This window comes from Podarcis liolepis (assembly GCF_965112155.1).
Source record: "Podarcis liolepis genome assembly, chromosome: 5".
Lineage (NCBI taxonomy): Eukaryota > Metazoa > Chordata > Lepidosauria > Squamata > Lacertidae > Podarcis > Podarcis liolepis.
The window spans coordinates 58446139-58472029 of NC_139556.1; the positions used below are offsets into that span (position 1 = coordinate 58446139).

Below are 25891 nucleotides of genomic sequence, written 5' to 3' on the forward strand. Positions count from 1 at the left end.
TCTTTTTTTTAAAAGAAGTAATAATAATAATAATTAATAATAATAATTTTTTATTTATACCCCACCCTCCCCAGCCAAGGCCGGGCTCAGAGCAGCTGAGTACTTACGTTGCTTGCTGTATCCATGAAACTAAAGGAGGTAAGGAAATAACAAATTACCATGGAGGTATAAATATGGAAAGGAAACTATTAAAGCAGAAAAGGTAGAAATCCTTAAACCAGTACACACTGGTTTTTAAGTAATTCAGGTAACTTCAGAACTCATGATTTAAGAATTACCTTTTTTGGATTGGAATGTGAAATGAGCCGAAGAAGTAGAAAGAGGGAAAGCTGCTTAGGGCTCAAACAAGCCATTGTCCATTGGCTCCCCAGATTCTAGACAGGGCATTCCCAGCCCTAACTAGAAAGGCTGGCGATTGAACCTGTTCTGTTTTGCATGCAAAGCATGTTCCGCACCATTGACCTACAACCCTTCCTTTATTTGTAAGACTCCCATCAGTGTCGTATGAGTAATATGATTTGTAATACATGGTGGGCACTTGAGTTCAAGAGTGCTCTCTAAAAGTGCACAGTTGTGAATTCATTTGAATAGGTGCTGATAAACACAATGCACTTTTTGTAGAATATAAAGCTTGAGGGTAATATGTACTTCTTACACAGTCCTTGGTTTCTGGTATGCTTATGGGTGTCCCTTGCAACACATATTTTTGTGTTTGCAACCCTTAGTTTACCTCTTTGCCCTTCACTCTTCAGTGGTTGTAGAGGGTGCCAGTCACTAAACTAGCCACTAGGTGGTGGTGATGATCCATCACTAATGTTTCAGTCTCAGTTTCTCTCTAGCTTGGTTTCCCAGTCAGGCTATTTTCACAGGCTGCACTTAATTCCAGGAAGCATTCAGGGCACTGAATTTCAAAGAGGTCAAGTGGGTGGGTGTGTTTGTGCAACAATTAAATGGCAGAGATAAATCTACCCCGATCCTTAAAAGTATCCCAAGGAGAGCAGTCAGTCCTGGTGATTTCAGCATGTAGGATAAGAGCATAGCAGTAAATTTTCTAAATCAAGAGAAACTCTGAGGGGGTGTGTGGTCAGAAGGCACATAATGCAGCAAAACTCTTGAAACTATGCAGGTCTGTAACTGACTGGTCAGTGCCTGGATGGAAGACCACCTGGGAACTCCATGCTGCAGTGAGCTTCATAAGAGAAAGGTAGGTTCTAAATAACTCACAAAGGGTGCTGGGTTTCTGGTAGTACTTTCATAAACACAGGTGGTGGAGATGTGTTTGAGACCCTGGAGCAGGCTTGCTCAACCTAGTGTGTGACACTGCATCAGCCCTGACTATTGGCCTTACTGACTGGCGCTGATGGGAGTCCAAAACAAGGCTGTCCTGAAGGATGCAGAGTGCCTGCTAGCCAAAGAAAGAGGGGGAAATTATACCGCCACAAAAACCATAATGCCTCACCCCTAAATAGCTGGCCATTTACCCACGAGGTATTGAAGGAAGTCAAATAATAATCATTAATTAATTGTACCCTGCCCATCTGACTGGGTTGTCTGGGTGGCTTCCAGCATATATAAAAAACTTTGTTATGAACACCTCCTTCTGCCTCTGATTCCCAAGGAACTTGTGGTGGAAGGGCAGTTAAGCTTCTACAGAAAATAACTGGGATGTAGCTGCCCAGCTGGGACGCGGGTGGCGATGTGGGTTAAACCACAGAGCCTAGGACTTGCTGTTCAGAAGGTCGGCGGTTCGAATCCCCACAACGGGGTGAGCTCCCATTGCTCGGTCCCTGCTCCTGCCAACCTAGCAGTTCGAAAGCATGTCAAAGTGCAAGTAGAGAAATAGGTACTGCTCCGGTGGGAAGGTAAACGGCGTTTCCGTGTGTGCTGCTCTGGTTCACCAGAAGCGGCTTAGTCATGCTGGCCACATGACCTGGAAGCAAGATGAGCGCCACACCCCCAGAGTCTGTCACGACTGGACCTAATGGTCAGGGGTCCCTTTACCTTTACCTAGCTGCCCAGTTACTTCCTGTCCCTTTGGACCAAGAAGTTTCTCACTAAGAAATGTCATTCTGTGTGAAGGAATGTCTTGTTCATGCATGATCTGAAACAGTTTACCTAGCAGAAAAGGCCCTCCTGTGTTCAATAAGACAAGCTTCCAAGTTAAGTGTGCTTAGGTTAGTGGCATTTGTTTCAATAAGTGGAAATAGATCCACATACTTCACTGACTCCTGTGCTCATTGACCATTGTATTGTGTCCCCCCCCCCCAAAAAAAATGTAAGCATCCCACACCAGCACATCCATGGCATACCTAAATCAACTTTATTCACAATCACTGTTATCCAATTCTCACACTGAATGGAATAGTCTTTTTTTATATTGTGTGAGTGTGTATATATATATTTATATATATATAAACAAAACACAAAATTTGTTTTTAAATAAAGCAATTAAAAGATAAAATTCTCATTTCCATGACATTGTATCACATGAATTCTGGATCCTGACACAAAAATACAGAGGAAAATGAAACCGATTGTGATAATGCTCCCATTGAAATGTTCTTCTGCATGAACTGCCTTGCACTTCTTTTTCAGCTTCTGTAAGCCGCCTCCATCTTTGGTCCTCAATAAATACATACATATCCCCACACTAACTGAGTGGAAGGAGAATGTTCTCCCTTTCACACTCCTCCTTCCCTTGAGTCCATCTTCAGCCAGATTTCTGTATGCCCAAATACATTTTTGTGCACAGATTGGCCTTCAAGCTTTGAATTTGCATGTGCAAAAGGGTGCTACTGTTAAGGGCAGAGGGGGGAGTACTGAATATCTCTTTAGGTGGAAGGAGCTGGCTTAGGTATATGTGGACACAACCCTGAGCAAGTCAAAGCTGGCAGCAATGTGATTGATTTTCTCTTCAGCTGTTGTGTAAGGATTTGAATTGGGCCCTTGGCTTACCTGGATAAAAAAAACAGTTTGCCTCTGGCAATGAGTATGATTGACCTTAGTTATGTGCTCTTAGCACATGTTGGCAAAAGCTTTTGTTTTTAAATTAAAACTTTGCAGAAAGCCATGTACCCCTTTAGCATGGACATCCACCCTCTTTCAAACACTTGTACAGTGTGGGGTTCTCTCTTGATTCACTTCAGTCCAGTTTCCCTTACTGGAGTGGAACCAACTTCTCTGGTTGCCAAAAAGCTAATGAGGGGGAATATTTTCAAGTCAAAACAAAAATATTTCCTTCCACCCACAGTCCAGTTATTATGGTTTCAGAATGCAGCTCCTGCAAATTAGCAACACCTTAGGAACACATGTAATTTAGTTAACTTTGGTTTATCACAATCGATAACAGATTAGGCAAAAGAAAACAACAACCATTCTTTGTCATGGCAAACCCTTTATTAGGGACATAAATTGGATCCATTATTTGTTTTAATAGGCTGCGATGAAGGAAGCATTTTTTTTTATTGATTTCAAAATATTCCTACCCATTAACATGGGGAGAATTAATTTTAAAAGTGGATAATATAAAGCAGCAGGCACTGCAATCTGAACAAGTTCCTTACCCCTACTCTGACACTTCATAGGAATGACTCTGTAAGGAATACAGCATTTCAGACAAGAGCCCTTTCCAGCAGAAGCACAAAAGGAGATAGTAAGTATGGCTCACCTTTTAAAAGCCTTACATTCAGAGTTGTATGTGAACTTCCTCTCTACCAGTGACTGACATCTGCGGGCTCAAGGTTTTGTTTTCCCACAAGGGAAAATGGAATGAATAAATCCAGGCCTCATATTCCAAACAGGTTATTTGGGCAACCATAGATTTGTAGAGTTAGAAGAGACCACAAGGGTCATCTAGTCCAACCTCCTGCAGTGCAGGAATCTTTTGCCCAAAGCGGGGCTTGAACACAAAGTTGATTACTCTAGCTCCCCACCTGAACAGCACATGGATGAAGTCCACTGTTGAACATGTGCATTTCTGGATTAGGACCCATCTATTCAGAAACTAATGACATTTAATTTACTAGGTAAGAGAGTGCAGTCATTTGTAACATGAATGAAAAATTAAATGAGCCTCGTTTACTCATCTGTTTTTATAGTAAATGGGAATTTGAATGAAAATTAAACTAAAGTTCATACTCTGTTTTCAGCTACATTGCTTTAGAGGCATTGCTTTTGCATTGAAGGAGTCTATGCACAGTTCAGAGAAATGTCACAGTAAGGGGGAAAGAGAGAGACCAGTGAAAGCTGTGTTCAGTTCACAGAGCATCTAGCCTGTGCCTCGGCATGCTTCTAAGAACCTATAAAATGGGGACCCATTCAGTGGGTCTAATGCCCTGGGGAGGTAGTAGATTGCATACCAATTGGATAGAAAACATCCAAGTTAAAACAGAAAACTGCCTGGGTCTTCCACTGAAAGCAATGGGAAAACAAATAGAAAATTAAACAAAAGAAACATTAAAAGTGACAATGAACCGAAAAACAAAACTATTCCTCACACACCCCTAGGTGTTTAGAAATGTGTGCCATGTAATTTTACTAGCCACAATTGTTTGTAAAATAAGAAGTGTGCTCCCCACAGAAGTGATGCCAAAGGGATATTATTAAATGCATTTTCTAGAAAACATCTTTTCTAGAGGCAATATTTTTCTCATGCACAATAGCAGCATCAACTATACACAGCATTTTAATTATGAATTCATCATTTGAAGACATGTTGCTAGTTTCTATGGCATAGTGTCCTAAAATATGAAGCCCTGGGCTGAAGTTTCCCAAAGCACCTTCTCATATTAAAATACATTCTAGGGAAATGTGAAAACTGACTGGCAAAATCTGCCGAGCCTAGGAGATGTTTGTGTTGTTACAGTACTTTAAGCCTTTGGCTATCCTACCCCACTGTCTCTATTTTTAAAGAATTGCTTTCTCCCCCCATTTTTCCCATCTATCGATATGCCATAATAATAATAATATAAAATACGTTAATTCATCTTTTGATATCTCCATTGCTATTGTGGATGCAACAATGCAGAGCTTCACCTCTGATTTTAGATACTATGTGAAAGCAAGATATATAGCCACAAATACCTTGTTCCAAAGCCGTATATATTCACTTATCTGCTCACGTGGGGCTCCTGTCCCTACACTCTGCCTCAATCAGCTGAGTAGAGGCAGCAAATCTTTTACTGGGAAGGAAATACACATGCAGACCTACTTCCTCTCTTCAGTAACGGAGGGAACTATTCAGGGAAGAGGAGCTCCTGGATCACAAAGAACCAGAACCAGATCAAGGTGAATGTGTCTTGCATGAAATCTCCAGACAATGCCGGCCCTGTCTCTTCCCTATGTTACTGCATATTATGTATTGCCCCAACTGCTGAAACAAATGTTATCTCTCTCTTTTTATACTGTAGCTGTGGAGGAGACTGGATTTGATGGGAACCTTGCAGAATGAATGCAGCCTGTTTCTAGCCATGATTGTGCAAAAAGACTTAACTCCAAAGTAAGTGGGCATATGACTACAGCCTCAGTTTGTAATTTTCTTATCTACTTATAGCCATTGGGCAGCTGTGGGGAACCTTCAAATGTTGCTGTGCCGTCATTCTGATCTTCCCTGATCCAGACTGGTCATGGTGGCTGTGGCTGATGGAAATTAAGCAACTTCTAAAGGGCCAAAGGTTCCTATCTCTGCTATAGGACATGAAAGGTAGTACCAGATGTTCTCTTCACACAACTTATACTGGAATAGATGCAATGAACTCAACGGAAGACAACACATACACACAGAGAGAGAGAATGGTCTTGTCAGATCCTGGTTCAAATGATCTTATGGTGCCACAGTAGGAAAGGGCTCCTGCCTTGAGGGGCATAAATTAACTTTCCATGTCTTACTTGCCAAAGGCAGAGATAAATCATGTGGTTGTCCCATCTACATCTGGTTCTCTTATGTCATGGCTATGGAGTTTGAGGCTTTGTGCTCATTTTTAAAAAATGTTTTGCAAGTGGTTGACACTGCAGAGGGCCAGATGCAAGTTACTAGTGGAATGGGAAGCTGTTTAGGGATTTGAGTGCAGTTAAGAGAGCACAGATGAGCACCTCAAGGTGGATGGGGGGGGGGTAGGAAAAAATGCTAATTTATGTGGTCCAAGACTAGTATGAGTGAGCAAACTCTTAGGAACTATAGCTTCTATTTTTGGTTTGTGACTAGGTGAGTCAGTTTTCCTTTCTGCAAAGGATTGCTACAATCCACCTGCATTGTTTTTTATTCTGAAGTGCCTGTAACCTATCACATGGTACAATATCCATTGCCTTGATAAGGGTCTACTTAGATTGACAACCAACAGCAAAGTGCTTGCTGGCTCCCAGCCAGTGAGGAGTTGGCTGTGTGCAAATATTCAAAGTGGCATTTGCAGTAACATTCCAGCAGTTGGATCCAGTTCATGCAATGGCGGCACATGACCAAGCCAGCATGGACGGAGGGCCAAACCAGGCAGGCTTTTCTTTTGAACACCACATGCGCAGGTGGTCATATGCCCAAACAGAGGCAATTTTAACTGAGGCCTTTTCTGCACATCCAACAACATGGACACTAAATTTCAAGAGGTGCCATTGCTTAGTATTGCACATCACAATATCTTTACAGATCACGAGTCCTAGGCAAAAGTTGACTAGGAATGCCTTGATGGGGGAAAACCAGTTATCTATATTCTTTGGACCACACCTGCATGAGGCGGTTCAGCAGCCACTGTGCTGATCCCCGTAAACCAAGGATGGGGAAACTTGTGCCTCTCCTCGTGATGCTGTACTACAGTTGCCAACATTTCTTTTCCTTGGCTATGCTCACTGGGATGTATGGAAGTTGAATGGTCTCTAGAAAGCCACAATTTCCCCATCCCTATTGTAAACTGTGGATTAGCTAGGTCCAGCACAGGCTGAAGCACTCCCAAGTGCTCAGACAGCAAGTACTAGAAGAATCAGTCCAGTCCAGGAATATTACTATGCTGGGTATACTTCAAACAAGAGTCTCCTAACTTTTTTCCTTACAGGCAGCGGCTGCTAGGTGTTGCGGGGAACTGGGTCTTTTAGAAATACTGTGCCCCAATCCTCTTGTGTGTTTTTTAAGGACATCTGTATTAAAGGGTTTTCTGCCTTCCCGATATGAGTTGGCCATCATTACATTTACAGCCTCAATGCTATACAGGCAACTCTCCATTTGCACAGGGGCTGCATCCGGCAGTGAAAAACGGCACACACACAACATGGGAATTGCCTGTACATTTAGCCTGGCGTGACTCTGATGAGGGCAAAACTGTCCACTAAGTTGGTGAAGCAAAACACTTTTCATTGGGGGAAATGAAAATCTCAGACATCAACAATCCACTGTCCCTTTCCGAATGTTTTCTTAATCTACCTCTTTCCTTACCTAACTGTTTCTGGTGTTCATATTAGGGAGCTGAGGCTGATGAACTGGGCTGCGGGTTTCTCCCAGCTGGGGTATTTGGTGGCATTTCAGAAGTAGTTAGCCCACTTGGTGCCAAGTGACGATAAGCTGCAGTTCCGGATGCATGTGGGATTTGTCCAATGGAACACAGAAGATAGTGGAGCTGCTGAAGAATGAGGCCTTGTTATTGTCCATCACAGCACAATCAGCTGCAGCAAGGCATGGAGGGAAACACCAAGAATTCAGTCAAGCCAGGTAGATTCACAGTGCTGGGAGCAAGAAAGGCCAAAACAATTGTCCTTCACATGTTGGGAAGAATACTTTAAAAATCCTTCATAAAACCAAATAAACATTTTTTAAAAACTAAGACAAACTGCTTCAGGTCTCTCTTTTTTCATGGTAACAAAATAGATGCAGCTCTGTGTCACACATTCAGCTTGGCCAAAGGTTATTAAATTACCGATGCTTTTACTTTCCTTAAAAGCAGAGGCAGATGTTCAGTGTCCTGATAAAAGGCCTTTGTGTGCCTTCTTCCTTATGGCTTCTAAAATGCACTCCATCATTTGCAGAAAACAGGTGTGAAGGCACCCCTGTTGGCCATTGAAAAAGCCTCCTGGTGCAATGCTTTAAAAAGAAGAAGGAAACCAGTGGGTTTGGGAAAGCAGCAGGGGGAAATGCTCATAAAGGATGCAGTGTCATGCTGTAGCACTATCAGCAGCTGCTTCCAAGGGCGGGGTGAACAGACTGGAGTGGAAAGGAAGAGAGCATTTATAGAAAGTAGAACTTGAAGGCTGTCAGTTAACAGTGAGACTCTCGTGTTCAGCACAGTACAAGAAGAAGCACCCAAAGATCACCTTCCTTAGCACCAGCATACACCACATTCGCTTGGGAACTAGCTGCCACTGATGTGCATTTGTGGCCACTAGGAAAACTGGCAGAGGCAGTTCCAGCCCATCGGAATAGACACTTGCAAGAGATATTTCTATGGGGGGAGGCCATCCCTCTTGCTCTGGCAAGTGGTTTCGTGCTCACATGGCTTGTTCTTTTTCTACTCCACTTAAACGTCCAAAATGTTGAATTCATTCACATAATGAAACTGCTAACATACCCAAGAAAATCTGATTATTCTGCATCATTTGATCCTTGCAGGAAGGTGGGTGAATGGAGCCAGAGCTAGGGAGAGAGGAGGAATGCAATTCAACCTTTCTTGACAGATGCACATCAGATTGTTGTCAGTAGCTCTCTGCTACATGCCAAGGAAGGAAGGAAATGTTTAGACCTCAAATTTCTGGGATTTGCCCACATGTAGCAACATTCAGAGTTAGTTGCAGAGGGAAGGATGGGAATTTTGGCAAGCTGGACAGCCCCTCCCCACCCTGTTCTGTTGAGTTGTCATAAGAGAGCATGTCCCCTGCTGCCCCTACCCTTTTCCTGCCATGCTGCTCTAGGTGCTGCGATAGGTCTTGATGATGTCCTTGATGGCACGTCTGCAGATAGGACAACAGGCATTGGCCATCTTCTTGAGTTTGAGCCCGCAGGTGTAGCACAGACACATATGTCCACAGGAGTAAATCACGGTATCTACCATGTTCTCATAGCAGATGGTGCACTCGTCATTCCAGGACCCTGAGATGGAGGGGGAAAGGGGGGACTCTGGCATGCTGACGGGAGAATTTGGAGCTGTGCCTGCAATACAAGAAATGCTGTCACTCTTTTTATATGTCGTCATCTCTACCCAGGGATATCAAAAATAAGATTGCTGGTCCAACATATCATATTCTTGACAATGAGAGAGAGAACATCACCCCACACCCCAATTCTGTAACTCCCAGATGCATCTGTCTGACCACTATCAGGATGGCCAATACTGTGCCAGATGGACCATTCATGGGTTCCAATATGTCACTCAATGTACTCAATTTCCTGCAGAGGTCAAGATTATCCCTCCCTCCCCCCCTTGCAGTTTCTACTAAAATGTGATGGCCAGCCATGACTCGATAGGATGCTGGAATACCAGTACAGAAGCGCAATAAGGACTTCAGAACGTGGCATCCTCCCCCTACTGCTAGTACATTTCCCTGGCTCCTGTAGTCTTTTCATCCATCCACCTCTCGGTCAGCGTCAAATATATTCCAAAGTCACCAATGGCTTGGATCTTGGAAGCAAATTCCATTTGTGCCAAATTAGTGCAATATAGTCTAGTCTCAGAGTCTGGGGGTTTGTTGGGCATATAAATTGGATTTGAATGTGTGACCTGCACACAAACATGCAATAGCAGAAGTGTTACTTTTCTCCCATAAGTGGATTTAGTTCTCTGTCCGTGTCTGTAAGAACAGAAGTACAAAACTGCATCTCCAGACAACTGTCTCATTGGTCTGTTGGGGTGGAGGGTATCTCTGCAAAGTGATGAACACTGGGCATTGATAAATTTCTAGAGAACAATAATTTGCCACAAGGCCACTTTTAAAGCCCCCTACATCCATTATCTGTGTGAAAGTATCATCCTGCACCTGCAGAGGAGTAGAAACAGGCTCTGGACCTGCCTCTGGCCTTGGGCATGTGGCCCAGCCCTACTTACAGATGTCAATGTGGTTGGTGTAGTTGTCTGCAAGGAAGAAGCAGCTGCACATTTATAGGGCTTCACACGATCCAAACACCTGCTTGCCAGTGTCCCGAGTGCACGGAAGCCTAAGCACAAGCTTAGTGTAAGTCAGGCCTTGTTTATGTGCAAGGGATAAACAGTGGCAGGCAGTGTGTCTGATCATTGGGGTCCACTCATCAAAATTCAAGTACAAACATAAGAAAAGCCTCCTGGATCAGTCCAGCATCCTGTTCTCACGGTGGCCACCCAGATGCCTGTGGGAAACCTGCAAGCAGGACCCAAACACAAGGTCACCCTTCCTTCCGGCAGTTTCCCACAACTGGTATTCCAGAAACATTACTGCTGCCAACTGTGGAGGAAGAACCAACATGGCTTGCATCTAGATTTGTGTCTCAACTAAAGCATCCACGACAGATGGCCATCCAACCTCTCCAAGGAAGGAGGGAATCCATTCCACTGTTGAACAGCTTTCTCGGAAGCTTACAAAATTATATTAAAACAACAAAATATCACCAATACTGCACCATTATAAAATCTAAAATCACTTTTAAAACAAAGAAAAGAGGAGAGGAATTTTGCAATGGCAAATGAGCAGAGATTGAAGCCTGCACTTCTTGGGGCAGGAAAGGAAAATGAATTTAGGAAGGGCTCTGACGAGATGCAGTAATTGAGGCTGGAAGGGGTATAGTTTGGTGCTGTAGAAGTACTTACCACTGAGTGAGCTGCCAAGTGGGCCAGATCCACATGTACTCAGAATGGGGTCAGAAATGCCACTGCAGAGGACGGAGGGAGAGTTTGGAGATGAGGTGGGTGAGCTTGGTGCAGAGGGGCCCAGTCGCTCAGCCAGGAGAGTAGAACCTGCAGAAGGAAGTGAAATGCTGGTATAGTTTCAGCTTTTTACTGAGAGGTAGTGTGACATAGTGATCGGAGAGGCCCAGGTTCAAATCGCTGCCACAACAACTGCTCAGCAACAAACTCACTGGTTGTTTCTGGAGCAGTCTCTCTCCCACCCTATCCTACCTCAGAGGGTTATTATTAGGAGAAAGTGGGAGAAAGAGAACCATCTATAGGTCACCAACCTATTTGGACTAGTGGCAACACTTTGAATGTTTAAAGAGTGCTGGGAGCGCCGGTCATAAAATGGCTACTCTAGGGATGGAACGTAGCATAATATAAAATTTGAGAGACAACCAGCCCTGACAACCTTATGCATACCATGGAAAGACAGCTATGTCCTGCTAGTCATGGCTATGGAAATCACACAATACTTAGACGCACACAGAAAGAGAGAGAGAGAAACCCACACTGAGGCCGTCGCTGTCTAAAAGCAACAGAGGGCATTCCTCAGTATCAGGAAAAAATACACAAGGTCACCACACTACATTGACTCTCATTTCACCAAAATTGCTCAGAAAGTATTTGCACTTTTTATCTCACAACTTTCTTGCTGGGAGGGCAAGACTTAGCTATTTTCCCCCTGAAAGCTCAGAGTATTGGTCACCTGCCCAGGGGCACCAGTGAAAGCCTTTCTGGGCACCATGGAACCTGTGGGCACATGGTTGGCAACCCTGACCTACACAGAGAAAGAAGTGGGTTATAAATAAACCAACACATTATACTCGGGTTACATACGCTTCAGGTTACAGACACTTCAGGTTACAGACTCCGCTAACCCAGAAATAGTACCTCTGGTTAAGAACTTTGCTTCAGGATGAGAACAGAAATTGTGCTCCGGCAGCGCGGCGGCAGCGGGAGGCCCCATTAGCTAAAGTGGTACTTCAGGTTAAGAACAGTTTCAGGTTAAGAACGGGCCTCCGGAACAAATTAAGTATGTAACCAGAGGTACCACTGTACATATAAAATAGTAAGATTTGGCATTGACATTCGCTAGTTAGCAATTCTGGGCAAGAGCCTGGAATCCTAACTAGGGATTTGAACTGCTGGCATCATTGTTATTTGGTAAGATACCCACCCATGCTGCTTCGCACAGCTCCTTTTTTGGCTACCAAGAAGCCCCTGTGGCTGGGACACGGGGGCTGGTGGAACTGCAAGTATTGAGATGCGTGTTATTCTAGATATCTGAGCTGTGGAGTGAGAAATAGCTGTCATACCCAAGGCTCAGAAGACCAGAGGTTTGCGTCAAAACACCCTGTGAGCAGTATCTGCATTCTGTTTGCTCTAAACACATCAATCACACATTGTGCTTCTGTTGCCCGGCACTCACTTATTTCTGTTTACATGGAAACAATCGCCATGACACACGTAATTGCATACTTAAAAAAAGAAAAAAAGTCAAATGAACAGAATGAGCATGGCATCAGGTGTGACGAAGAAACAGAGTGACAAAGAGAGAAGGCTCCAAAGCACAGCGGCAGAGCATAGGTTCTGTGCGCTGAAAGACTCAAATTCAGTCCCTGGTATCTGCAGTTTAAAAGGATCAGGTAAAAGGTAACGTGAAGAAGATCTCTGTCAGTGACCCTGCAACGCCATTGACAGGCAGACTAAATAGGCAATGCTGGACCAGATGCACTGGTATAAGGCAGTTTCCTATGTACCTAAAGAACAGCTTTGGCCTCCATCTCAGCAAGGAGATGCACAGGCTAATGTCCTTGCAACAGGAGCTTAGCCATCTAAGATGTGAGTGTTAAACTGGAACATAAAGAGGCATCATGGGGTAAATTTATACCAGGTGCAGATGACCTTCCCTACAGAACCCTGGGGAGTTAAGATCAGCAGAGGGTCCCTCTTAGTTGTTCCAGAGGTTTAAGGGGTGTGTAGCAGCCCAAGAAAAGACATTGTCAGTGGCAGCCCCTAAACTGTGGACCTCTGCCGCTACAGAGGCCTATCTGCTGTCTTCATTATACAGCTTTTGGTGAATGCTGAAGAGGCACCTCTTTACCCTGGCTTTTGACACCTGAGATGTATATTTTTAGGACCCACCTTGTTTCTGTGATTGCAAGTTGATTTACACTGTTTCTAACATTGTGTTTTAATTGTAGCCCACCCTGGGACTTTAGGGTGAAAGGCAGGAAATTAATACCACCAATACTATTACTACTAATAATAATACACCACTATGGTGGAACAAATCCCGTACTCATTCAAATTCTCCTTTTTACATTCATTTTAAAGGAAAAGAGGCATCTCAAAAGTCTGGGCTTGGCAATCCTAACAGAGAACTGAAAGCAGCAGTCCCAAATCCATTCCTGAACCCTATTTTATAGGGCAGGGGAGGCAACGGGGTCCAAGCTGTGTTCCAACATTTGTTCTTTGGAAACAAACCTTATGACAATATTAGGCTTTATGGTAACTGTTTCAGCTCTTTGCCATTGCTGGTTTAGCAATCTGCTATGTTGATTTTGCCATTTTTAAGGGGATATAAATGGCAATAAAATAAGTAATGCTTCCCATGTAACACTGCAAAATGCCAAGGTCATTGAGGACAACGTTCTGAGGAAAGGCAGCTGTTTCTAATGGACCGTTACTCAATGTCAGATTTTGGCTAATCATGGCAGAATCCTTGGCTATTTTGTTCTGGCAGCCAATGCAGCTCTGCTGTGTGTGTGTGTGTGTGTGTGTGTGTGTGTGTGTGTGTGTGTGTACTGATTAGCATTAAGTTCAGTAAAGTGGGTGGGCAGGATGGGCAGAGAGGAAGGGGGGAGTGATAGCTTCAGGCTCAAATGCTGAGCAGGGCTGACCATTCCCAATAAAGTTCACAGGCAGATTTTGTTTTCATTGGAAGGCAACTGTTGATCTCCATTAGAAAATACTACAGTGGTACTTCTGGATGCGAACAGGATCTGTTCCGGAGCCCTGTTCACATCCTGAAGTGAAAGCAACCCATGTCTGTGTGTGTGCAGGTCGCGATTCGCCACTTCCGCGCATGCGTGTGACGTCATTTTGAGCGTCTGTGCATGAGTGAGCGGCGAAACCCGGAAGTAACTCACTCCGTTATTTCCGGGTCGCTGCAGAGCGTAACCTGAAAACGCTCGACCTGAAGCTACTTCAACCTGAGGCATGACTGTACTTCCATTAATCCTGTATTGCTCCAATTGAAAAGAAACAAAGTGTAGGAAGAAAACTGCTCCAGCCATACAACCTGATCAAAATGGCTTGATAGACCAGGCATAGGCAAACTCAGCCCTCCAGATGTTTTGGGACTACAATTCCCATCATCACTGACCACTGGTCCTGTTAGCTAGTCCCAAAACATCTGGAGGGCCAAGTTTGCCTATGCCTGTGATAGACAATGCTTTAATGTCAGAGCAACCATTCATGGCTACCTCCCACTGAGCTACAGTCATTATCCAAGGGTCTAGAACAGGCCTGAAATTTCACTGAGCCCTTGTAGGCACCCAAGCTCAACATGTCTGACAGCACTCCACAGAAATGGGTCACTTCAAAGAGATTTTAAAAATCTGTTTTAGAGGCCACACACATGGGACAGCATCCTAGCAACCCTCTGGAGGGCGGCTCTAAGATGCTAGCGCACACCTTATCATAAGTAATTCAGTAGGGAGCAGTGTTTTTGCCTACCAATTTTCACAGCAGAGGCCATCAAGTACGCAGTGCAGCCCCATTATGGCTCCACATTGCAAAAGATCCCCACTTTTCAAGTCTGGTGGCCCTCCAGTACAGTGTTGTTGTTTTAACCAGGCTCTTCAGTGCATTGAAGGTTTTGCCATGTGCACGAGAGGCCCATCAATGCAGTACTTTCTTGAAGGTGCCTAGAGCAAAATGTGGAAGCCACTCTGACTACCACAATTCATCATGCGTCGGGTGGGGAGGTACAACACAGGAGGCCACTGGCCCATGTGGTTCAGCATTGTTGACACTGAGTGGCAGCAGTTCTCCAGGGGCTCAGACAAAGATATTTTCCAGAGCTAACTACAGATGCCAGGGATTGAACCAGAGACTTCTTGCATGAAAGTAGGTGCCCTACTATGAAAACAATGGGACAGTATGGTCAGCTCAGGGCCATCTGTGGTGCTGCAGTTCCTTCTTTTCTCTGTGCATCCCCCTTACTGCTTCCAAGAAACTTGAGGCTTTCTTAGATGTTTTAGAGCTTCTTCTCAACCACCACTATTATCAGTGTCATGGGATGGTCTGCTGCAGCCCTGTGCATAACCCTGTGTAAACAGGCCTGTTTGCACCAGTGACTGCTATCTGAATGTTCCTGGAGGCAGCCTACCCCACACCCATTCCTCCAATCTGTTCAAATGAAGGGAATTGTATTGTATATTGTAAACACCCAAGCAAGAGAACAGATCTCATATACACACAACAAAGAGAGAGACATTAAACAGCAGCCAAGAAGTATACAAAACAAAAGGCTTCCTCTCATATTTTTGACCTAAATGAGGCTCCATACACAGGGAGCAGCATGGGTTATATGTCTGTGCATCAGAGAAATACCAATTTGTCTATCTTGCAGCGACGGCAGCAGCAGGAATGCTGGGCAGCTTCACACAGTGGAATCAAGGAGACTCCATTTTAATTCCCCATAATGTTCCCAATGTACTGTAGCTTCATGGCATTCTGGGAAATTAAAATGGCAGCCCATTTCCCCTAAAAAGGGGGAAATTCTAGCAAATGAACATGGTGATTCCCAGATCCAGGACGGGCCTCAGTGGTGGGTTTTGTCAGGTTGCTAGGGCAAACCATGCCCACATTTCCCAAAGGAAACTGCTGATTCTGCCCCCACACCCATACCAGAAAGGGACTCTAGCATGGAGGGTAGCAGGGCTTTAATCTTTTGCCTCTCATTATGGTCCTGATCTAGCATTCATGGAAAAAATGGCGTTCAGTGGCAGCTGTGATTGCCACTGCTGCCAGGAACATACTTCCTAGACTCTGCTGAGATTCAGTTAGAGATGTACTGCACTCATTCATACACATGGAGTCAAAGTGCTAGTTCACATTTTCAAATATTTTATATACACAAAGAGCTGGAACCCATGCTCCAGGCTGATTGCTCAGAGAGATGTTAAGCTGCCAAGATGGCAGAACTTATGATGGCCAAGAAGGTGCAAGTAATATTTTTAGAGCACCAAGGCCTCTGTGCTCTCAGTCCAAATAGGTATGTTTCTTCTCCAGGGTGGAACTCTGGGAGGAAACATGGAAAACACACACACACACACACACACACACACACACCAGGTCTGCAAGCTTGAATAAGAACTTGGCTATGCACAGTACAAGTCCACTCTCACAAAAAATCTCCACCCAGCCCTCCATCCTTGGATTAGCTTTGCGCTTTGAGAAAGTTAATAAGGGATGAATGAATGGCTAAAAGCATGAAGTCTGGACAATTATTTTTTTCAATGCAAAAAGTGTAAACCTTCTGACAGCACAAGGAAGGGGCTAGATTGGTTGCTGAGACAGCATTCAGTCCACTGGTACAGTGGCAAGACCAGGTTCACTGGAATGCACTGTGTGAGATATCTTTATCTGATTATGGTTAGTATTAATGTATGAATAACCTTTCACATAAGTCTCAAAAGTGGGGATAAAACATTGCCCTGCAGAATCCCATAGCATAACTGTCAGGGGGCTAACAAGCACTTTCCCAACGCTCAGTCCCATAGGTAAAATCAGAACACAACCTGTTCTTAATATATTCCCTCTTCTCTTGTATCCTTTGGGGCAATACTGCCTCCAGTACGCATGCTTACTTACCGTATTTTTCGCCCTATAGGACGCACTTTTTCCCTTCCAAAAATGAAGGGGAAATATGTGTGTGTCCTATGGGGCGAATGCAGGCTTTCGCTGAAGCCTGGAGAGCGAGAGGGGTCGGTGCGCACCGACCCCTCTCGCTCTCCAGGCTTCGCGCAGCTCTCCGCAAGCCACGGGAGCCCGGCTCCTGCAGCTTGCGGAGAGTTGCCTGCATGCTGAAGCCCAGGCGCACTGAGATCAGCGCATCCAGGCTTCGCGCAGCTCTCAGCAAGCAGTGGGAGCCGGCGCTGGGCTCCCACGGCTTGCAGAGAGCTGCCTCTTCTGGGGGCTGGGGTTGGGGGAAGCTCGGGCTTCTCCCGCCCCAGCCCTGCGCCTGGGGGGGAAATAATTCCCCCCTTTATTTCCCCCCCAAAAAACTAGGTGCGCCTTATGGGACGGTGCGTCCTATAGGGCGAAAAATACGGTATGTTCTTGTCAACAGGGCCGGCCTGCCCATGAGGTATGCTGAGGCAGCTGATTCAGGTGGCCAAAGTTCATGAATAAACGTAGTTAAATGGCCATTCTCCTGCATTGCTGTTGTGGCAACAGCCTCTAATGTCTAGGCATCAACACTTGCAGCAAACAACAGCTCATACTCATTTCGTTTTCTTGGCTTTATGGGTTGCAGACAGATATGTACAAATGTCTGCCTGAATAGCATTTCCTTCCAGACTCACTCAACTTGGACATTTTTGCCTACAGACAATATTCAACTAAATCAAAGTGCTAGTGCACGGATTAGCTCAAGCACAATGGGACTTTCCCCTCGTCTCACCCCACATGCACACGATGCTATCCATGAATCTCCTCTTGAGGTTAAGGGAGCCCCCAGAACAGATAAAGGGGGGCATGGGAGGAGGAGAGAGGGGTGACATTCTGTTGTGCAAGGAGAAATCCTTAGGTCAAAACAAACCCAAGGAGGTTGAGACAGCCAGCAGATCAGGATGGACTAGCACTTTGCTCAGAGTTATTTTACTCCCACTAATTCACTAAAAGCACACCACAAAGTTTGATGCTTTAAAATTTACTGCAGATTTTGCTGGAAGCATCAACCTGCTTGTTACCAGGAAATTTAGTCCATTTTGTCACTTACACATATGCAGAAAAATCTAACCCATTCCAGCATTTGTGCAAGAAATGGGGAAGCTTTAGCTGCCATGAACAGGCACATCAAAATTCAGAGAGGATGATAAACTATCTTGTTTCCAATTTATTCGATATACCCAGGCAAAGGCATAAGGGAGCTAATATATAATTATTACTAACATCCCATTTCATCCAGAGCTGTTTTATTATTCTGATGGAGAAGACAATTAATTTGCAGTCTCACAGAAGGAGAGAACATAAAGTTTATGCCTGGTGTGTAAGTCCCTTGACTATAACTTCATATCATTTTTGTTTGTCAAACTCAATCTGTTAATTTTTGCTTTCTCTTCATTTCTAATTTTTTCAACCTTAAGTTCAGTTCTTTACATTACCACATAAGTGGAATATACACTTTTAAAATATTGCCTACTGTATACATTTTTTGCAAGCAATTTCCCCTAATATTATCTAGTGGAAAAGAACAACACAATCAGGATCAGAAGGGAGAGAGTGGCAAAGAAAAATGACACCTCTGGAACAGATAAGGTATAAAGATGTTGCAGGGATTGAGTCCTAATACGATTTCTCTGCCGTCTGGGGATTAGCAATCTGTGGCCCACCACATGTTGCTGGACTCGAGCTCCCAGCACCCTCAGCCAGAATGGCCAATTGTCAGGGATGGTGACCACATCTGGAGGACCACAGGTTGTTAATCCCCACTTTAGTTATTTCAATGCCACTGACTACGAACGTTTCCACGGGTGATGCCTAAACTCATTTCTGAATAGAAAAAGCATAGTTCTCCGATCAATTTAGAAGCAGCAACTCTTTTACATTCTATCCTTTACTAGCAATATTCACAAGTGACATTCCAGATGAAAAGGCATTCTTAGCATAATTTAAGAAAACACATTGAGGAGGAAATGGAAAGCCAACCCTAAGCCTCTTCACACTGCATGTTTCTCCTCAAGGAAGGCTCCCCATCTCCACAGAAATTGTAAAGGGGCAGATTCCAATTTGCACTAATTTCACTTTTAAATGAAGATTTGCTCAGGACACTATGTAATGTCAGTGCACAGCCCTTTAGCACGTGATGATTAAACCCCCTCGAGAAATGCTTGCTAATCATTTACATTACTAATGTATACTTAGCTTACAAGAGAAGAAAAATAAAAATAAAATTGAGCCTGATGGAATGGCTCACACAGCATTTAACACAGCTAAATGCCTTTCTAAGATGCACTTAAGGCATTTTTTTTAAATAAAAAAATGTTTTTAGACATATACCAAAAACCCCAAAGCTGCTGCTTCCAAACATATTTCTATTAAAACACTAAAGTGCTGTCTGCCCTGCAGTTTTCTGAATACTTTAGGCAGTGATGTGCCTCAGATGATCTGCCTGCTACATTTCTGCCTATTTAATGAGTCCATTTCCCTAAACACAAAATTAAATACATGGCTCACAAAACTTGGGGGCACCCCAGAACAAATGCTACACAAAGGAAGAGACCCATTAGGCACATTTATGTGCATTCATTGTCTGCATTTGCCAAACTTCTCTTGTGGTGTATTCATTTTAAGTTGCTGGTTAATAGCATTTTTCCAAGATAACACAATTGTTGCAAGTCTTAAGAAGGGTGGTTTTTCTGGTGTTTTTTTTAAGGAATGAGGCTGCTTCTGTGATGAACACAACTACACAGGTGTCACCTTCTCATAATTGATCTGTGGCATAAAAACTCACTATTGATGATGTATCTCAGTTGTATCAAAATTAATGCATTCATTCATGTAGACCCCGGAATCTGGTGAAGCTCCTCAAAATCCCAGAACTACTTTAGGAAAAGGGTTATGACACTACCAAGGATACTCCCTCCTTTTGCAGAAAAATGGCCCACCATTTAACTAACACTTTTCCTTTCCTTATTAACTCATTTTTAAAAGGCTCTTTAAAAACTATGTGCTCTACTTCTACAGTGCTGAGGAGCACATTTCCCTTGGTGACTTAATGATATTTTTTCTAAGTAGTATATACACTGTCTAAATCATTAACATCATCACAACATGCCAGTCACAGTTCCCAAAATGCAAGTTTGCTTGTTAGCTCTGTTCTTTTTTGGCATAAAATTATTGTTTGGGAGAAGCTATAAAGCAGTAAGGACTAGATTTCTCAGAGCAAATAACTACTTTCTGGAATTCAAGTCATATTAGACAAACATTGGTAACAAGCCATAAGAATGAACACTCATAATAGTATGTCTATGTAATATATTAAACTGCGTGGCTTGATTCTTAACTTCACATTTTATAGCAACATAAGGAAATGTTAGGCTGTTTACTTCAAATGCTATCACCCTTGCAAGCCTTGCTCATGTACTATAGCACGGTGTACCTCAATGATAAATGTGTGAGATTTTAATGTTATAAAGCCATTTGCTTATTTTCTTTTTTTGCTGAAATGCTGGCTGCACATGCTGTTTAAATGAAGCCAGTGGTCAGCTATATTATTTTCTTTCAGTCTGTTCAATTTTGTGGATAATAGGGAAAAAAGAGAAGGCGAGTGTCTCCATAACCCCCAATACAGTAAATAAAAATTACTTACCCTTTTTGCCATTGGGAAGTCACCACTGGCAGTCTTGATGGGGTGCCCTAGCTGGAACTGCAGGTATTGAGAAGCAACCCTGCTTTCTCCATTCTCTCACCTCCAACATCCAGTGCAAACAAGACAGGACTTGCCACAGAACCTACTTTGCCTTTTCTTTGCTCACCCCAGTGCTATATTCTAGTGCTACCACTTGCCCACTCAGCCCAATCCACCCATTTACATAACACTGCATGTGGAAAGAGGCGCACATACCCAGGACACGGATTTGCATGACTGCTCCATGTAAACCAAAGAACATCCACAGTGGCTGGGAACAGTCCACGCACACCTGCATGCCGGCGTTTGCTCCATTGTGGCTCAAGTGCAGTTCGCCTTCTGAATTCACCATGAATCCCAAAATGTCTCCACTCTGGAGAGGCACCAGCACCCTACAAACTGCCCAGAACTCTTTCCGGTCAACCAAAGACTCTGGATTATAAGGAAGGTCGCTGGGCCTCAGGGTGCTAGGATCGCAAGTGGTCACCCCGTAAGAGAGTGTCCCAGTACGTGAAGTGTTGGATTTATTAATCTTGACAAATATGGTCTCATTGATTCTAAGGGGCCTGCTGGTGAAAACCAAAGTTCTCTCTTCTCGAGCATGCTCCAGGCGAGCCACTGTCTGGTCATCCAGGATTTTAATATGGGCTCCCCTGAGCTGATGGAAACGGAGGTCACTTTCAAGCTGGGATGGGAGAAGATGGGAATGTTGAGAGTTGAGGGAATTCTGTGGGATGGGACACATGGCAGCCATGACATGGAAGTTCTCCTCCTGGAGGTTGAGGTCGCAAAGGCTCACAGACAGACGGGTGTCCTCAGTCTCCCTGCGTAGTGAAGGCCGCCGGATAGCCGTGAAGGATCTTGGACGGAGACAATCTGGAGCAATAATTTCACTGTCTGAAAATCAGAACAAGAGAGGGAAGAGATCACCTGAGGATAATGTGAACGTCTAGTTTACATTATCAGTTCCTCTATGAGCAATGCAAGCTTTTGCTGTTACCAATGTGTTTCCCCTTCTACATGATAAAACAGTCAGATCAGTCCATTTTCCAGTGAAATCATCTCTGTAAATATTTCAAGTACCATTTCAGGCAGACTATGTCTGAGTCAGTATCAGATATTGAGGGTGGGGGGCAACACTTGGAAAAGTGAATCAGATGGTAAATAAGCAGGATCCACCAAGAAAACACTGGCAGATTGCTGGAGAGCCCTGAAAAGTTATGCTCTGTTGACATCTAGAATACGTTTGATGGTAAAAATGAAAAGGACAGCTAAGCAGGTATTTGTCTTTAACGTTTTAGAAAGAGGAGGGTGAATCCACAGCTATGCTTGTCCAAACACATTCCCTTTCTTTCCAGCTGAGTGGGGAAAGTGGAGTTATGCCATATAAAAGGATAACGGATTCACACAAAGTGGTCTTGCAAATGCATATCCAAGATGAGAATAATGGCTCTAACTCCACTCAGAAGTTGTGATAAATGCCTAGTTTACTGGTGACTGTTTACAGTGTTGATGTACTCTTCAATTTACTGCTGTCCTTAGGTTGAAATCCTATACTACCTGGGAGTAAAGTCCATGGCACTCAATGCAACTTCTGGGGACATAGGGGTGGATCTAGACTTGATCTCACTTAAGAGTAGATCTACTGAAATCAATGAGGGAATTTAGTCATGACTTACTTAATTCCAACTGATTTTAATGGGTCTACTCTAAGCAGGACTAAGTTGCAGTCCAACACAGTTTTTTAAATAGTATTTTACTGTATTTTTATTATAGTTTTATGTTTTTGTTATCAGTTCCATTTAGGTGCCACTGTGGCAGAGAACACAACTCATTAATTTATAAAAGAAATGAATAAACATTTCAAATTCATTCATTCAGCAAAACTGAGTTAAGATTAGTACAACTGAGAGTAATGGAGTGGGACTCAGTTGTGGCTAATATAAATCTCACTGACTCCAATAAGACAGTCATGATGAACGTCACATGTTATGTGCTCTGTGTTTCCCCCCTCAATATACTTTAGACTGTATTTATTCTACAGTTTAGTACAGAGGATAGTGAGGTTGGATCAGTATTTTATCTGGTTTTCAGGTAAAGTTTCTCATGCATTTTATCTACTTTTTATTTTTATTTTATCTTGTCATATTTTCAAAAGTAATAGAAAGCAGACAACAAATCAGGAAAAACTAAATCATCACCATCACCCCATATTAGCACAGTAAAAACAACAAAAAGCACTACACACAGAATGCAATGAAGAACCTTAAAAACTTTTTTTTAAAAAAGAAAATCATGGAAATATTTTTTGAACAGACCTTTTAAAATAACTCAGTTTTTTACTAGCTTCCTAAAACAATCAAAAGATAGAGCCTGGCAAATATTATATAGCCAATGTGATGCTCTCCTGAAGTTGTTGGATACCTTCCACCAGCCAATGGCCAGGGATGATGGAAAGTGCTGTCCAATAACATACAGAGGGACCATTTCAGCCACAAGCAGAATTGCAATTGACATTCCACACCTTCAGGAGTACCAATCTGCTAGGTTCTATGTACATTGGTGGGTGTGGCAGTTACTGTGGGCGGGGCCATTTGAAGCTTTACCACAACCTTTACAATGGCCAACTCTACAACTCTATGATTCTGTGACATCATTTATGACCCCTGCTTATTTGTGCAAGTAATATTTTCATTAGCGAAACCTCTTTTCTAGCTGTATGTTTTAATGAAGGGCAGGCCTGACACTATTAACACCATCGTGCTATGATGTCAGTTGATTTGTGGGCTGCTCACTGATAGCGCTTCCAGTCAGCAAGACACCTCACCAGGGTTGTTGTCTTGCCAGCTTTTTCAGTGAAGTACTTCCCTTAGGACCACAAAAGTATGTCTCAAGTGAGTGCTGACAGGCAAGCCATCTGTCTTTGATTTGGTTTATAAAAAACATTTCAGCTACAGGGCTTGTTCACGCTTATGGTTTACTCCTAAGGCTAAGTAATTAGTCCATTGCTCACTATAAGCAGAAGTATGAATGCAGCCATTCAAGGACAGCTGTCACAATCCCTTAGCAATTCCCCACCACCGCCACCCCGGTATAAAGTTTGGATTAACCTGCCTTATCCAACTCACTGAAGTTGTCTGAAGCCTAAATTAGACATCATTCTAATTGAACAGTTAGCAATCACATTCGGGTGTTGTTGTTGTTTTAAAAAACCCCAATACCAAGTCCATTTTCATCCATAATGGCAGTGCCCAGTGAGGGTCAATTTAACCCCTTCCTCCTCATCAGCCAAACTACACACACTTACGCTCTGCAATGAGCCTTAGGAGAAAGAAAAACCTGCACTGGGCCTAATCACTCAGAGACCTGGTTTCCACATGTAGCAGCATGGAGTATTGTTCTACTTCAAGTGGTGTGTGTGTGTGTGTGTGTGTGTGTGTGTGTGTGTGTACGCGCACACTACTTTTGAAAGACTCTCTTTTATTGGTAAATTATCAGGAACTGGGCTAGGTTGGGCTGATTTTTATCCTCATTGCACTAGCTGTATAACGGCAGGGATTTTAAACACGGGGAAACATTTAAAAGTTGTAGCCCTCACCTGTAACCTGAAGTTTAGAAACTTGGGTAAAGACTCGGTAAGTAAAAGTTTAGAAATGCATTAAATTAAAACAGCCCATTCTGTCAGCTCAGTATTCTACAATCTCATTCCCATTTTATGAGGTAAGAAAGAGGTGATAGAAATCTTAAGAGAGTAGGATACTTTCTCCCACTTAATATTGCGATCACCTAGAAAAAGCATACTGTTGTCTACCCCACATCACATTCAGACAGTATTTGAGTTCTGAAGCACCATGCATACAGGTTGCTAGAAGAAAGGACACCACTTCTCTGGTGCAAAATCCAATGCTAATGTAAAAATCACTGGAGCCACTGGACAGGGCAAGGGAGAGTTAAATCTCCCTTCTCCATGCACTGCAATCCTCATGAAAATTACAACTTCCCCCCAACACACTTTTCTTAACAACAACAACAACAACAACAACAACACATAGGGTTGCTAACCATGCAATTATTCTAACACCCTGCACGACCCTCTGACTGTGCTTGCAGTGCTCTGTATGCAAGATGAGAATGGCAGGGCTACTGAGACAGTGGGACCTTTGCAGAAATGGAGCCATGACTGTGCCACTCTCTAAAACATTGTCCCTGTCTGGAACTAGTCCAGTTAACAAGAATGTATGGAGGAGCAAAGCAATCTTCTGCACTGAGATTATTAAAACAATGCCTCGGTAATGTAGATAAGACATTACAGCAGAACAAGAAAAAGCAGATGATGCAGGCAAATGTAACACCATAATGTAGAAAGCCATGATTACTAGAAAGAAGCAAGGCAGAACTAACAGATTCAACAGCATTATTGGCACTTTGTGTCAGATCTGGTATAATGAGAACTGCGTATACAATTATTATAAAATAACCAGATTGACTGCGTAATATAATAATAATAAAAAATTTTATTTATATCCCGCCCTCCCCAGCCGAAGCCGGGCTCAGTTGCGTAAAGGGCAACTGCAAATATATTGATACTCAAGCATGGAGGCATCTAAAGTACAGAACCTATCAGCTGATTGGGTGACTGTACTTTCTATAATAAATAACTGTAGAATACTTTCCATTTCATAACAGATACACCAGTTGCCAAAATGTTTGTGAGCACTTCTGATTATTTTTAATGGCACCAGGAAGGATTCAAACTGCTACTTCAAAGACGCAAGTTTTCCATGCCAATGTTCTAACTCAGGAGTCTTATTCTGCATCCAATGTCAACCCAAAGGGCATGTTCAGAATTTTCATGCTTCCTTCATGCCATTTGGCCAATTTGGCTGCATTTCAGGAACAAATAAATGAGTTTGCACATGTGCTTAAATGCTTTTCTGCAGATACCATCTGAGACTCTCAAAAGCATTCACTAGGAAGCACAAGAGAGATGGTCGGATGATTAACATTCATGGACATGAGCCAAGTGGCCCAGAATGTCTTCCTTGCAACAGGAGAAATTTAAGTGATACCAGTTTTTGCCCGAATACGTAAGTGCTCATTTCCCAGGCAAACCTACTGCAAACGCACAAGTCAAAATTTGGAAACTATATTAAGATATGCACTTTTTGCATATGTGTACTGTGAGGGTTTGATTGGCTGCTTGTGCGTGAAAACGTGCTCCCTCAGAGTTTGTGCGACCCCACAAACCTCCGTGTGTGACGGAGCTCCTCAGACATGTCTGCTCTAGTCACTAGTAGAGTCCGACAGTGGCTGTCTGCGGAAGCGTTTCCAGCAAAGAAGTTCCTTAACGGAAACGCGTCTCCTGGACTCACGGCGTGACAGTTTCCTGCGAGGTGTGGGTCTCCCTATGGGAGAC

General features: G+C 43.4%; 1 protein-coding gene and 1 long non-coding RNA gene across 3 annotated transcripts in view; one reads left to right on the plus strand and one right to left on the minus strand.

Annotated features, from left to right (window-relative positions):
* The first annotated feature begins 31 nt into the window (after positions 1 to 31).
* On the plus strand, positions 32 to 7799 carry LOC310707755. The gene is made up of 2 exons (XR_014526717.1): positions 32 to 1204; positions 3585 to 7799. It is a non-coding gene; the product is annotated as an uncharacterized lncRNA (long non-coding RNA).
* The window catches only part of NEURL1 (neuralized E3 ubiquitin protein ligase 1), a 131740-nt gene continuing 109223 nt past the window's right edge, over positions 3375 to 25891 (minus strand). For both annotated transcript variants that reach the window (XM_083505074.1, XM_083505075.1), the window contains exons 4-6: positions 20692 to 21372; positions 10749 to 10895; positions 3375 to 9121 (exon numbers count right to left, since the gene is read on the minus strand). In XM_083505074.1, the coding sequence (XP_083361200.1) occupies positions 8880 to 9121; positions 10749 to 10895; positions 20692 to 21372 (1070 nt within the window). In that variant the 3' untranslated portion in view covers positions 3375 to 8879. The remainder of the gene's footprint in view (positions 9122 to 10748; positions 10896 to 20691; positions 21373 to 25891) is intronic.